The 15,387-nt window shown below is 37.9% G+C and overlaps 1 protein-coding gene across 10 annotated transcripts in view; it reads left to right on the forward strand.

The window, feature by feature from the left end:
• CCDC138 (coiled-coil domain containing 138) overlaps positions 1–15,387 on the forward strand; it is a 68,461-nt gene that overhangs the window by 9,431 nt on the left and 43,643 nt on the right. For 6 of the 10 annotated variants that reach the window (XM_050921922.1, XM_050921958.1, XM_050921942.1 and 3 more), the window contains exons 4-11: positions 1,465–1,586; positions 2,416–2,600; positions 3,456–3,614; positions 6,344–6,463; positions 9,031–9,051; positions 9,371–9,448; positions 9,530–9,640; positions 12,074–12,226. In XM_050921922.1, coding sequence (XP_050777879.1) covers positions 1,465–1,586; positions 2,416–2,600; positions 3,456–3,614; positions 6,344–6,463; positions 9,031–9,051; positions 9,371–9,448; positions 9,530–9,640; positions 12,074–12,226 — 949 coding nt within the window. The remainder of the gene's footprint in view (positions 1–1,464; positions 1,587–2,415; positions 2,601–3,455; positions 3,615–6,343; positions 6,464–9,030; positions 9,052–9,370; positions 9,449–9,529; positions 9,641–12,073; positions 12,227–15,387) is intronic. The other 4 variants (XM_050921932.1, XM_050921952.1, XM_050921973.1 and 1 more) reach the window with 2 other exon arrangements.

The following is a 15,387-nucleotide window of genomic DNA, read 5'->3' on the forward strand; positions in this document are numbered from 1 at the left end:
ATTTTTGGACGGCATTTCATATTCTTAAACCTTGGGTCTAGTGCCATAGCTATTTTTAAAAATCTCACATTGGTACCTTCTTTGCGTTTTGTCAAATCTGCAGTTAGTGTTCTTAAAATGTACATGTGCTGGGTCATCATCTGAGACTGCTAAAACATGAAATATATGGCAGAATATGGATAAAAAAGAGCCAAAGGCATACATTTCTCCCCCAAGCAGTTCAGTCACAAATGTAATTAGCGCATTTTTTTTTAATGAGCATCGTCAGCATGTTCTCTGGAATGGTGGCCGAAGCGTGAAGGGAATACAAATGTTTAGCATATCTGGCACATAAATACCTTGCAATACCAGCTACAAAAGTGCCATGCAAATGCCTGTTCTTACTTTCAGGTGACATTATAAATAAGGAGTAGGCAGCAGTATTTCCCATAAATGTAAACAAACTTGTTTGTTTTGGCAATTGGCTGAACAAGAAGTAGGACTGAGCAGACTTGAAGGCTCTAAAGTTTTACATTTTTTTGTTTCTGAGTGCAGTTATGTAACAAAAAAAAATCTACATTTGTAAATTACACTTTCACGATAAAGAGATTGCACTACAGCACTTGTATGATGTGAATTGAAAAATATTATTTCTTTTGTTTATCATTTTTACAGTGCAAATATTTGTAATAAAAATAGTAGAAAGTGAGCGCTATACACTTTGTAGTCTGTGTTGTAATATAAATCAATATATTTGAAAATGTAGAAAAACATCCAAAAATATTTAGTAAATTTCAATTGGTATTCTATTGTTTAGCAATGCAGTTCATCATGATTAAATTTTTTAAGCGCAATTAAATTTTGAGTTAATTGCAATTAATTGACAGCCTAAATGTGAACACTGATTTTGGGTAGGTAAGTTCATCCACTTACTTGAGATAACTATATGTGTAGGGCTCAGCTAGTGGGATGCAGGGTTTAAGATATATCGGGGACTAAACAAGTGAAGAAAAAGAAAACAGCCAGAGTTGACAAGATAGTCTTAATTCTGTTTAGAGAGATACTCTTAATGCACCAAGCTGAAAGAGAACGTATGTCACACCTTTTATTTTCTTCTCTGGATAGCCTGTTTGCAAGAAAAAAAAAGTTGTGCTTTGATCTGTTATAAAAGTGGTTTAGTTGTTGCATGCATATAAGGATTTATTTATGAAAATTAGATCGTTTACTTGTTCTATGGGTTTTGCTAAGTCATCAATTTAATTGTTTGACTGTAGTTAATATCTCATTTTATAAGTGCTTTCATTTTGAAGGGGTCTTAAAGTGCTTTTCAAATTACTTAGTGTTATGTCTTTGCATTCAGTCAAATATAAATATGCCGGAATGAGAAACAGCTGTATTAGTGTGCAAATCTTTACATTACATACATAACATTTTAGAATGGCACTGAATAATTTCAGATTCATGTCATCCATTTGTATTTTTTAGCTTTGATGATGAGCTGGATTCGCTCTATGATTCAAGTCAGCTAGAACTAGAGGAAGAGGTCATGAATGTCTCTGCAACTGATGCAGTTCCAAATACAGTCACGTACACATATACAGAAACAGGTAATCAGAAAAATATTAAATTCACCTTCAATTTATCACATAATTTTTGACTTATTTGTATGAAAAATAAAACCTTTATTCATGTTTCAACTGAATCTTTTTCATAATCCAATTAATAAAATTAATTGAGTAAACTATATTTTAGTTTTGAGATGTAATGTTTTAGTTGTGCTTGTCGTAATTGTATTATATATAAATAAGACAAATTATTTTCTAAAAGATTGGCCTTTTAAAGTCTCCGGCAATGCAGTTCTGATTATTGTACATTATGGATTAAGAAATAGAGAAAAAGAAAAAGCCAGCCATTATTAACACAGTATTTTCAGTTTATAAAATGAAACATTTTCAATGTTATGACTAGGTGGTCTGATTAAATAACACTGTTCCAAGATATTATTTGTCTTCCACATAAAAACATCTCTCATAATGTTCCTTCATGTTCTCCCACCATCACCAAAAGAACCAGTCAGAACACTGAGAAATAGTTATTGCTTAATAGCTATATTGTGCCTTCAGTCTGCGCACAGATCTTCTAGTGATGTCTGTGGTACTTTGGTGTGTAGGCTAAGGATATAATTTATGTATAAAACTGCACTGATCAGAAAACTAATAATAGACCAAAATGAATCACAGGAAATAGATGATGATAAGGCTTTGAACAAATACTCATAGTATCTCAGGAGATACTCAGACTAACTTTTCACTTTAGTACTTAGTATACTGCTATTTAATGTGTTTCTACTTTTATGTAACAATAACTGGTCATCTAATTTTATTAATCTAAACTATAAGAATAATTTTTATGAAATGTATTCTTTTCATTTCTTAGATGTCACCCTACCATCCAATTTGGCTGCAAACACAGTAACATTTAGTGACCATGATATCAATAGTGGTCTGGTTAGGAAGATTGTGAGCAAGCCTGAAACTCAGGTACTGAGTGGTCAAAGATTAATACCATCTCACATCAACCAGATTTATGATGAGCTATATGACATACATCAGAAACTGCAGGTAGGAGCTGGAAATGACTTTAGAATATTTAGAGTATTTTTGTTTTTAAAGCTGCTCTTATCATTCTGCAGCATAATGTAAGCCGCTGTATTGCAAGAGGCTTTAACAACTTGTCTAATGAGGCAATGTTGTCTTGTGGATAGAGGAGGGGGCTTGAAATCTTCAGATAAAAGGCAATGTATTACAATAACTAGTATTAACCAAATAAGTGCCTAAAGTCAAGCTTCTAAACAAGAGGTTGGCAACCTTTCAGAAGTAGTGTGCCAAGTCTTTATTCACTCTAATTTAAGGTTTCGCATGCCAGTAATACATTTTAACTTTTTTAGAAGGCCTCTTTCTATAAGTCTATAATATATAACTAAACTGTTGTTGTTTGTAAAGTAAATAATGTTTTTAAAATGTTGAAGAAGCGTCATTTAAAATTAAAATGTAGAATCCCCGCCACCTCCCCCCCCCCCCCCCCCCCCCCCCGGACTGGTGGCCAGGACCCAGGCAGCGTGAGTGCCACTGAAAATCAGCTCACGTGCTGCCTTGGGCATGTGTGCCATAGGTTGCCTACCTCTGTTCTAAATCCTGGTTACCTGAGTAGAAGTGGCCTGATTTTCAGAGGCTGAACAGTCCCATCCCCGATGGGAATCAGTTGGATCACTGTGTTGAGGTGCTAAAAGTAGTCGGTTTTCAGCATTTTGTCCTACTATACCAAAGTGGTGCTTATACTCAGTAAACCATACATGCAATCTGTTATATACATTTCCATAAAACTGAAAGAATTCCTGACAAAATGACTGCATTTCAATATGTTATAATAATTTCATTTTTATAACTTTTTAAAATTCTCCATTTTTTCTGACACAGCAAGAAAATTCAGCACAGCAGGAGTATGCTCTGCAACTTCAGAAACGAGAACATTTTTTAGCTGAAAGAGAAGCATTGCTTTTCAAACATGAAGCTGCTTTGACTAAGATAAGAGGTGTGGAAGAGGAAGTTCATGCAAAATTTCAAATTATAAAGGAGGTACAGTAATTTGTATTAGAATTATTTTCTTGGGCAAGCATCATTATCTGGGGCAAGCCATTTCTCTTATTTCTTCAGTCCCTCAATTTTGTCACCTGGATGTCACAATGGAGATAATTCCCATTTTTGTAAAAAGCTTTGAGCTCCTCAGATGAAAGGTTGATATATAAGGGTAAAGTAATATTGCTATGTATTTTGGTTATTAGTAGTTGCTTTCTCAGAAAGATGAGTTTAACAGTCTGGTTCAGGGGTTGCCTTTTGCTGTTATAATTTGGAGAACAATATTATCTATTTCTAAAAGAATAATTAAATGTAACCACGTGTGTGACTTTTGTTCTGCATGTCAGAAAGAATGATTGGAGATAATTCGTCTAAAATTTTGTGATACGTTAGGAAATAGTTGGTCGGAATATTTTCAACTAAATGAAATTTTGTTAATATGTTGTTTCATCTAAGCCGAAATATTTTGTGGCGCTCTATTGATTTCGATGAAAACTTTGTCATAGGGATGGGGGTCTGGAGTGAGGGGAGAAAGAGGCGCACACACTCTGTGGCCTGAGTTAAAGGTAGCAAGATAATATATCTTCAACCATTTGAGACATGTATTAATGAATCATGAAACAACAGTCTGGAGTGTTTTAATGCTATTTAATGTTAAAATATGACATTTAAAATTCATTTCCTGCAATAATTTTAATATGACTTCTTTTGTTTATAATTATATGCAATATATCTTTTTACTATAAAAATAATTTTGCAGTGTAAGGATGAGAGAAAATAGTAAGGAAAAATAATCTATGTGGTTTAAACTAATTTTTTAAATACACCTCTGCCTCAATATAAAGCTGTCCTTGGGAGCCAAAAAATCTTACCATGTTGTAGGTGAAACCATGTTACATTGAACTTGCTTTGATTCACCAGTGTGTGCAGCCCTGCCCCCCCGGAGCACTGCTTTACCGCTTTATATCCAAATCCTTGTTATATGGGTGGCGTTATGTTGAGGTAGCGGTGTACTTTCCTAAGATTCCTGGACTCCTAAACTTTTTCCTGTCCCCTGAACCGAGATATACTTTCAGCAACAGTTTAATAAGCTCTTGATCTATCTTTTGAAATAATTTTTTTAAAAAGAGCAACAAAACTCTAAAATTCAGCATTTCCACAGCTCTTTTGACTGCTTCTGAAGTGCTGTAGAGCCAAGGAGGAGGAAATATTTTTAAGGATTTAGCATTTCCCTTTTGAAGTCTGGTTTCCTGAGATGTTCTGGCAGGCATGTCACAAAACTAAAAGCTCCTAATAAATTTTCTTAGTATAAGTTATATGGTCCAGCCAATCTGTAAAACACAGTAGCTTGGTGAAGTTCATGATTTTCTTTGAAGTTCTATGGTTCCCTGCCAGCATGGCTACTCTACTTAACAGTGTCTTGCAGGCAACTGACTCCTTTTCAGTTAAGAAGGTGAGTTATGTTTTCTGAGACTAGCTCTTTTCTATTATGATCAGTTGGAATTCTCTTTTTTATACTGTCTCCAGGATTGAACTTCTGAGGGTAGGTGCCAGAGCATTCCAGCTAAAGGCTTTTGGCGCTCATGTTTATTTTCTATGCCTATATGTCACATTCAGAGATTTCAGCTTTTAAGATGATGTATAAGACACATTTTTTCAGCTTGGCTTTATAGGAGCATGAAAGCAGGGCTAGAAAAATTTAGCAGATACTTATTGAAATTTTACCGAACACTTGACTGCTATTTGAAGACTAGTACAAAAGATGGTAATTCTCAGATTAAGGAAAATTTTCCCTTCTCTCTCCTACCCACATTTGTCACAGCTGCTGGGAAAAGAGACACTTTTGGTATTTTCACCAAAGTATTGTCTCCGTTGTCTACTTTGGCATGTCATTTTAAGTATTAAACTTGGCTAGTAGGTGTCTGAGAAATTTGAAGCTTCCCAAGGTCCTCTGTCTGCTGGAAAAAAGGAGCATTCTCTCTCTGCTTCACTTTCATACTCTACAGCCCCTTGGCTGTTGCACTGAGGTGTCTCTGTTACTCTACTCCTAAACCTCCATTTTTGAGTTCTCTGCTTCAATACATGTCTCTGCTGCTGCTCATAACTGTCAATCAGTAGTAGAGGAAAAATGACATGACCTCTCAGTTTCACTGCTACCCACTTTTCTAATTTATATCGGAATATTAAAACAAAGTATTGCATAAATTTGTAGCAATTCCAATTCATCTTCCCAAGTACAAGAAAAACTTCCTATACCTTAGGAATATTTGCTGCACTGGAGAGGAGAATTTTGATATCTTTCTGGCTAAGTTCCATAGTATTCCCTTACAAATAATTAGTGTAAAAATCAGTTTCTCCTTTTTTTCCCCTCCCATGTTAACTTATTTTTCCACCTGTTTTATTTATGGAATTGATTCTTTGGAGACCCATGTAAATAAGATGATCTGATGATATGATACATACATTTTATGGTGGATTTAAGAAGAGATACGACCTCACCAAAAATGGTCAGCAGACCTGCTATTGCTCACAGCCACATTGTAATTTTATTATTCTTTTTGATGTATAGGAGAGTCCTGATTTTCAAAAGATCATGGGCACAAAGTGCAGGCACACTTGGGCATGCAAAATTGCACACCTGACCCTCTGAAAATTAGACCCTCTGTTTTAACATACTGATTGCAGAAGTTGTTTCTAGTTGGTATATCATTAATCATATTTTTCTATAGCAACACGAGGCAGAAGTTAAACAGCTGTCAGAAACCTTGAAAGAGAAGACTAAAGAAAGCAAGAGGCTCAAATCATCATTTGACACCTTGAAGGAAATGAATGACTCTTTAAAAAAACAGGCAAGATCCATTTTCATACCTATTGAAGAAAAATTGTAAATATTAGAATTAATTTAAATTATTTTTGGAAAGTTGACCGATTGTATTTGCAGTCCTATTAAACAAGAAATGACTCTTGTTCCTTTCCTACAACTTAGTTTTTCTTTTAACGGTTGGTGTCGGTCTTTATAATCTCAAATACTGGTAAAGTTTGATTACTCTTCTAAATAGCCGGCAACAGGTCACTCATAAGAAAAGAAACATTTCGGTATCCTGCCAAGGAAGTTGAGATGCCAGGGATAGATAGCCTTAAAAAATTCAGAATGCAGCCCTGATAATAGCATTGGCAAATCTTCGTGTATTCCATAATGTTGTGGAATGTATTTTTTGCTGCTGAATTGTGCTACTGAATTTAAGCTTTAAAATACAATATATAATTGTAAATATAACTTTGAAAATATAAGCTCAGTGTAAATAATAACAGACCCAGAAAGACAACTGGAAACAACTATTCAGAATGGTGTCAAATGTTCTGTTCATCTCACTGAGCTGTTAATTTTCAGGCCTAAAATGTTGTTATAATTGTCATCTCTAAACTATATTTCACTGTGGATCTTCCAACTAACATGTTTACCTCATAATCTTAAACTACTTCTCATGCTCATCAGGTGCTAAAAACTGTTTTCTTCCCAACTGTCAAATCGTTTGTTTTTTCCTTAGGAAAGCTTCTGCAATGCAGTTGTATATGTACAAAAATCTGTGGCATATTCAAAATGTAGGGGCAGGAAAAATTAAATAACCCAAGGGGTACCATACTGATTTATATTGCTCATTTTCAGATTCAGTTCAATCACTTTTGTAAAGTTTAATTGGAGATGATGCACAATTTTCAGTTTGTTGTACCGGTGCTCAGAAGAAAAATCTAGTGACCTTGCTGCAGAATTTAGGTTCAGTTTATCCTGAAATACAAAATGATAGAGGCAGTGATAGTTACCAAGTGGGAGATTCAATTGGTTACCTCAGATTGGCTTTGCTACGAATGATTTATAGTGAATTATTTCAGCTTATTTTTATTTTTATTTTTTGGGGATGGAAAATGAGAAAACATATGCTATTTTACCTTTTCACCTTTTCATGATTGATTATGGAGCATTTTTGTGATGTCCTCCTACTTTATGCCAGTGTGGTGAGAAAAAGTTAAGGCAGTTGACAAATGTTTAGTCAAATTTTTAAAGCTTAAGGCCAGAAGGGACCATCAGATCATCTAGTTTTATCTCCTGTATATCACAGGCCACTAAAAACCCCTAGATACTGCTAGCTAGATCCAACAACCAGAATTAACAAAAGTATTACAGCCCTCAGAAGACTAAACTGTTGTGTGTCTTAGGGCATGGCTACACTTGCAGATGTAAAGCGCTCTGAGTTAAACCAGCCTTCGTAGAGCACAGTAGGGAAAGTGCTGCAGTCTGTCCACACTGACAGCTTCAAGCGCACTGGTGTGGCCACATTTGTGGCACTTGCAGTGGCATTGGGAGCAGTGCATTATGGACAGCTATCCCAGCATGCAAGTGACTGCAACATGCTTTTCAAATGGTAGGGTGGGGTGGAGTATGACAGGGAGTGTGTTGTGTTTATGTGGGGGCGAGGAGTGGGTTTTTTGGAGGGCTGAGATGTCAGCATGCTGTCTTGTAAGTTCAGACAGCAGCAGACCCCTCCCCCCGCCCCGGCCTCTCTCTCTCTCACTCACAGCATTCCACACTAATGATTGCTTTGTCTTGGGGAAGATAAGCAGCTGGTTTTCAGGAACAGAGCTTGAAAGGGCATATCCGCATTCCCGCTGCTATTCAAAACAAAGACAAGAGTGGCCACTTGACTTAAGGGGATTATGGGACGTTTCCAGAGGCTGATCAGAGCGTAGTAATGCAACACTCGCTTTACACTGACGCAGCAGCACTCCAGTGGGGGTGCAGCAAATGTTAGTCCACTCACCGAGGTGGAGAACCAGCAGCGCTGTAGCCATAGAGGAGAGCGCTTTACGTGCCTTGCCAGTGTGAATGGGTAGTGAGCTAGTGCACCCTGGGCTCCTTTATTGTGGTGTAACTCGCAAGTGTAGCCAAGCCCTTAAGACAGAGAACAGGAGAGACCAGTGTGAGACCATGCGCAAAGTCCCTGCCATGGCTGGGGATTGATTAAATGAGAGAGACCGAGAGGATCCTAGCAAGTGATTTGTGCTCCCTGCTCCAGAGAGAGGCAAAAAACCCCAAACTCCCTGCCAGTCTGGCGTGAGGGGAAAATGCTTTCCATACGCTACATATGGTGATCAGTTAGACTCTGAGCATGTGAGCAAGAACCAACCAGTCAAGTGTCTGAAAGTGAATTCTCAGTTCCTTTTCAGAGCACCGGTGTAAGTTTATGTTCATTCCACAATATAGACGCTTGTCCAGAGAGACTGCTCTAGCGAAATTAGTTATGCGGATAGTGCTTTGAAGCTGTAAAGATACCTATAACTGTCACTGTACACGCATTAATATAATGCATAGAGCTATGCACGCAGATAATTTCAAATTAATTGTATATGTCTTTTTCAGAAAACCTCACTCTTCTTGAAGGTATGGTTTCTGAATTTGGGTGTGTCTGTAGATAATGTGAGCCCAGTGTTTGGCTTGAAAGTTGAATTCTCAATTCACAGGACATAGCTTATTATACATTACACTGAACAGTTAGCAGAGCTCTTACTAGCTGACTCTCTTTATAAAGAGGTGAATGACCATTGCTTTGTTCAAACAAAGAGCAAATAAACTTGCACTTTAATAAATCAAGCTGCCTATAACTAATGATTTTTGAACAATCTTTATCTGAAGTAAAGAATGAGTTTAAAACTATTTTTGAACCCACAAATATTTGAAACATGTTTTCCGATTCTTTTAGTTAAGTGATGTAAGTGAGCAGAACAAGAAGATGGAAGTTCAAGCAAGAAAAGTACAAGCACGTTTAGAGAATTTACAAGTGAGACTTAGTTTTTCCTTATTACTTCTTCCCTTGTAAGAAACAAGTCAAATCTAATTTATTTAATATATCCTGTTGCAGAGGAAGCATGAATTTTTAACAATACAGAAATCTAAAGATGTTTCTCAAGCAATGCAAGAAATTAAATCTGTGAAGCAGGAAAAAATGACAGTAACATCAAAAATTTGTAAGGTAAGACACAAACGAGGAGGAAAGGAAACTTCTGTCTTAATTAAGAATACATCTCTACCTCGATATAACACAAATTCGGATATAACGTGGTAAAGCAGTGCTCCAGGAGCGCGGGACTGCACATTCCGGTGGATCAAAGCAAGTTTGTTATAACGCGGTTTCAGCTATGACGCGGTAAGATTTTTTTGGCTCCTGAGAACAGCGTTCTACTGACGTAGAGGTGTATTAGATATTGGACTATCTTTCTAGAAGACCCACTTTTCATATGTCTTCAGGAAACTAGTGAAGTAATTTACTCATGTCATTTATTTATGATATGAGTGAACTACTCAGTTATACTAGGAAAGGGGTTAAAGCAGGGGTCGGCAACCTTTCAGAAGTGATGTGCCGAGTCTTCATTTATTCACTCTGATTTAAGGTTTTGCCTGCCAGTAACACATTTTAACCTTTTTAGAAGATCTCTTTCTATAAGTCTATAATATGTAACTAAACCATTGTTGTATGTAAAGTAAATAAGGTTTTTAAAAATGTTTAAGAAGCTTCATTTAAAATTAAATTAAAATGCAGAGCCCCCCTCAATCCCCCCAGACCGCTAGCCAGGACCTGGGCAGTGTGAATGCCACTGAAAATCAGCTCGCGTGCCGCCTTTGGCACTCGTGCCATAGGTTGCCTACCCCTGGGTTAAAGTGTTCAGGGAATAAGAACTATGGGATTGCATTGGGGAAAATTGAGTGTGTTTAACTGGAAAAAGAATAACATTTAAATGTGTCACTAAAAAGAAGTGCACTTCTTATCATCCTGATCACTTTGCTTTTATGTTGCATCTCATCAACCCTCTTTTAATCTATCCATCTTTTTGAATTGCATGTCTGTTTCTTCCACTGTTTGAAAAGTTCTTAGCACATTTTGGTTACTCCACAATGTAAATAATATCTCTGTGTACAGCTTTCTATAGTTAATTGAAAAGAAACACTGGTAAGTGATGTCAGATATAGGAAGATTAACTTGTGAGCCATAGGTAATTGTGCTCTTAGTGCTTATAGTAGAAAAAGCCTCTAGTGAGGGAAAAACTGAGTAAATGCTGACATGTTTCATACATGATTGCAATATGGTCACCTTCCTTCCTTCTGTCTTGAAGCATTCTCTTTTGCTTTTGTAAATAATATTTCTTATCGCAGTTTTGTCCTATTTAATAGTGTGCCATCTGTCAGTTTTCCACTATTATATCCCTTATGGTAATTATGAAATCTAGCAATGAAATTATTTGGAATATTGCTTGAAATATTATACACAACTTTCTCTTTGCTTTAAGGCAGTGGTTCCCAACGTGGTGCCCGTGGGCACCATCGCGCCCTCCGGGGCATTTATGTGTGCCCGCCTAGTGCCCAGCAGGGAAGAGAAGCTGCGTCCCCGTGTCTGCCAGGGGCAGAGAGCTCCGGGGCTGCAGGCTGAGGGCACCGGTGTTCTCGGTCCCCGGCAGGCGCGGGACTTGCCTAGTGCCCAGTAGGGAAGAGAATCAGGGCCCCTGCACCTGCTGGGCACAGAGTACTCCGGGGCTGCGGGCGCCAGTGTTCTCTGTACTCGTGGCTTCTCTCCAGCTTCTCTCTTCTCTCTGGATTCATATATTATGTAATATTAAATATATTTTTTTGTATTATTTTATGTACAAATACAAAATAAGCCTTGAAATATTGTTGGCGCCCACCACACTCTTCTGAAAACGTGAATGTGCTACTGGTCACAAAAAGGTTGGGGACCACTGCTTTAAGGGAACTAGATTTTTCCCACTGGGGGCTGACCCTAGAAACTTCCTTGAATGTATCTGCCTTTTTTTTCCCTGACAAGCCTACAAAAATTTGGTCCAATTTGGGATTCTTAGTTAATGTATTGGAGAAGGCAAACTGGATGTTGGGGGAGGTTTTGTTCTTCTGAAGTCTTGTTCTTAATTCTTTTAACTTATTGATTATTAGAATGAACATTATTCAGTTGTAGTTAATGAGGTAAATTTTAATAGCAGTGGGCTACGTACAAGAAAGTGATATGAATTGTTTAGTGCATCTAACATTTCCCACATAAAAATTACCACGTGTTGACAATACCTGTGAATTATGTAGTTGTCTCTCACGTTCTCCTCACATTCTTATGACCAAAATTGTAAAACAGACCCATTCTGTGCATGAAGATGTTTTTCTAATACTTTATGTACATTTCGTACCTGTGTGTTTTCTGCCAACCAATAATCACCACAAATAATGGTCTAAACTCCTAATTTTTCTCAGGCATTCATCCATCCTACTCCAAATACCTATAATAAAATGTTAAAACTGTTTTCATATTCTGACATACCAATCTGTTTTCTTTGAGAGGCTCTAATACTATACCATATGTTTTGGAAAAGCTTTATAATCTTATTTAATATTATGGTTGTTACAGGGACCACTTAATTCACATGTTTATGAGCTTTTAACTGTTCTTATGGACTGGATCTCAGATCAGTTCCTCAAAGTGAAAATAGAGGAAGAAGGAAGAGACAATCAAACATTAACGTACACCCACAAAAATTACACACAAGAAAAGTGTGCAAAGGTAAACGGGTTTGGATTGTTTTTTTTAAACCTTGTAGCCAGTGTGTGCCAGTTTTATTTATATATAGTTTGAATACTGTAACAAAACAAAAATAATTGTTCATAGTTAACCGTTCAGTATTCATTCAGACAGTAATATTTAGTGGGCGTTTTGACACTTATAGCTCCAAAAATACAGGCACTTTAAAGAAAAATAAGATACTAAGTTCCTGTCCCATTGTAAGCCATCTCTTACTCCTGATCACTTCTTTCAGTGAGAGGATTTTTAGACTTCTGTGTTCATTCTTCCCTGCAATGTTGAACATAAGAATGGGTACACTGGGTCAGAGCAATGATCCATCTAGCCTACTATCCCGTCTTCTGACAGTGTCTAATGCCAGATGTAGGGTGACCAGATGTCCCAATTTTATAGGGACAGTCCTGATTTTTGGGTCTTTTTTTCTTATATAGGCTCCTATTACCCCTCACCCCCTGTCCCGATTTTTCACACTTGCTGTCTGGTCACCCTAGCCAGATGCTTCAGAGGGAATGAACAGAACAGGACAATTGAATAATCCATCCCCTTTAGGGCAGAGAGAGTCTTAGGACACCCAAAGCATGGGGTTGTGTCTCTGATCATCTTGGCTAATATCCATTGATGGACTTATTCTCCATGAACTTACCAAACTCTTTTTAAAACCAAGTTATAGTTTTGTCCTTCACAACGTCCCCTGGCAACAAGTCTCACAGGTTGACTGGGTGTTGTGTGAAGAAGTACTTCCTTTTATTTATTTTAAACCTGCTGCCTATTAATTTCATTGGGTGATCCCTAGTTGTTGGGTTATGTGAAGAGATGAATAACACTTCCTTATTCAATTTCTCCACACCATTCATAATTTTATAGACCTATATCAAATGTCCCTTTAGTAGTCTCTTTTCCAAGATAGAAAAGTCCCAGTCCAGGTCTATGTTACAGACTTATGTCAGTATAACAGCATTGCTCAGGGCTGTGAAAAATCCATACCTCCTGAGCAATGTAGTTATACTGACCTAACCACCCAGGTAGTCAGCACTATGTTGATGGGAGACTTTCTCCTGTCAACATAGCTACCACCTCTTGGGGGTTGGATTAAATATGCCAACTGGAGATGTTACTGTGCCAAAGAGAGAGCATCTTCACTACTGCAGTGCTGTATCTGAAGACAAGCCTCCAGTTTTTTTAATCTTTCCTCATGTGGAAGCCATTCCATAGCCGTAATAATTTTTGTTGCCCTTCTCTGCACCTGTCCAGGTTCTTTCCCCTCATCCTTTTTTCTAAGCAGATCTGTATGCCTAATTTAAAATTATGTGTTAATAAATGTATTGGAAGATTCAGTATGGAGATTTATAAAAGGTGGGGTTATTACTGTATGTTAACCCCCTTATTCCTTATCTTTCCTTTCCAAACAATAGTCTCTGAAGAGAGTCACTGAAGTTCTCAGGAAAACTTATTTCTCTCCTCCTGCCATTTCCACTTGCTGTTTCCACTAAATTAAGGAAATCTAAATTTTAAAAAATTACTAAAGAAGGAATTCCTTAAAACAAAGCTCATCTTTTAGTGGCCATCCCCAGGAAACAGTGGTGCTGAACTATAGATCTCTTTTGTTTTTTTAAATACTTAAAGTACTGAGTCTCATCAACTTTATTTTCTGATTTATCCAGATTACATTTTTTGCAATTCAATTTTGCTCCAGGAAGAGTAGCTCTATCTATTAATGAGGCCCACCTTGATCCTGCTAAGATCTTATGGCAGACCCTGACCTCCCTACCTCCTATATCAAAGAAGGCTAGTGAGTGCCACCAAGTGTCTTCCTAAGACTTTGATTGTTTTTCATTCATCCACCCCCAGACTATCTCCTGGTAATGGCTAAAAAAGAGAAGGGCTAATGCCTATATTGGATTTGAGGAAATTAAAAAAGTTAATCAGAAAACTGAATTTCAGGATGGTTTCCCTTTTGTCCATTATCCCTGCCCTCAATCTTGAAGACTGGTAAGCTGCCTTCTGTTTACAGGACTCTTATTTCCAAGGCCCAAGGAATTATTTGAGATTTATGGTTAAAGACTCTCACTGCCAGTACCAAGTGCACCCATTTTGCTTTTCATCAGCCCCAAGGGTCTTTACCAGCCATATGGCGCTTGCTGCTCTCCTCCAGTTCTGGGTTATCCAGATTTTCTTTGCCTGGATGTCTGTCTGGTCTGAGGTTGGGTCAAAGGAGCAAGTAGGAACAACGTTCTTCAGAGCCGGTTGCTGTTTACTTGTTTGGGACTAAGAATAAATGCAGAAAAATAAACTTCAATTCCTGTCAAAAAGGTCATATTTATAGGTGCAATCCCAGCAACTGCTTATCTACCTCGAAACAGGTTTCTGACCATTGTTAACCTTTGCGAGGGCCTCAAGGCCGAAATTGGAATTATGGTACAATCCTGCATGTGACTTTCAGATCAAATGGCATCATTCAAATATGTGACTCAGCATTCCAGACTTTACCTCAGATGCTTGTAGCTCTGCCTTTGGTCAGTCTATCTCCCAACAAAGCACTCTTTGGACATGCTGATTTGCATACCTGCATGAATGTTCTTGAGCTGAGGTTCAGAGCCTCTTAGATTACTTGCTGTATCTTTAAGAAAACAAAACATCAAAACCAAAGCAAACAGGGCTTTAAGGGCTTGTCTACATTGGCACTTTACAGCGCTGCGACTTTCTCACTCAGGGGTGTGAAAAAACACACTCCAAGGTGTGAAAAAACACACCCCTGGGTGCTGCGAGTTTCAGCGCTGTAAAGTGCCAGTGTAGATAGTGCGCCAGCACTGGCAGCTATTCCCCTCATGGAGGTGGTTTTTTTATAGTGCTGGGAGAGCTCTACACAGCGATTACACAGCCACATTAAAGTGCTGCTGTGGCAGCACATTAACATTACTAGTGAAGACATGCCCTCAGTTAGAGTTCATCTAGCCTCGTCTCTGTTCACCGTCACATTAAAGACTAGAGTAGTGTCCCTGTGGGTGCTCCACTTTAGGTGGCGGTGCATTCCAGCGCCATCGATCAGAGATTTATGGTAACAGTGTTCTTGCGGGTCACCTCACGGTGCTGTTGGTTCCTCATGTAGTGCGCACACGACCCAAGCCCTCCAGTTCTTTCTCAAC

The sequence above is a fragment of the Gopherus flavomarginatus genome, chromosome 1 (assembly GCF_025201925.1).
Source record: "Gopherus flavomarginatus isolate rGopFla2 chromosome 1, rGopFla2.mat.asm, whole genome shotgun sequence".
Taxonomy (NCBI): Eukaryota; Metazoa; Chordata; order Testudines; family Testudinidae; genus Gopherus; species Gopherus flavomarginatus.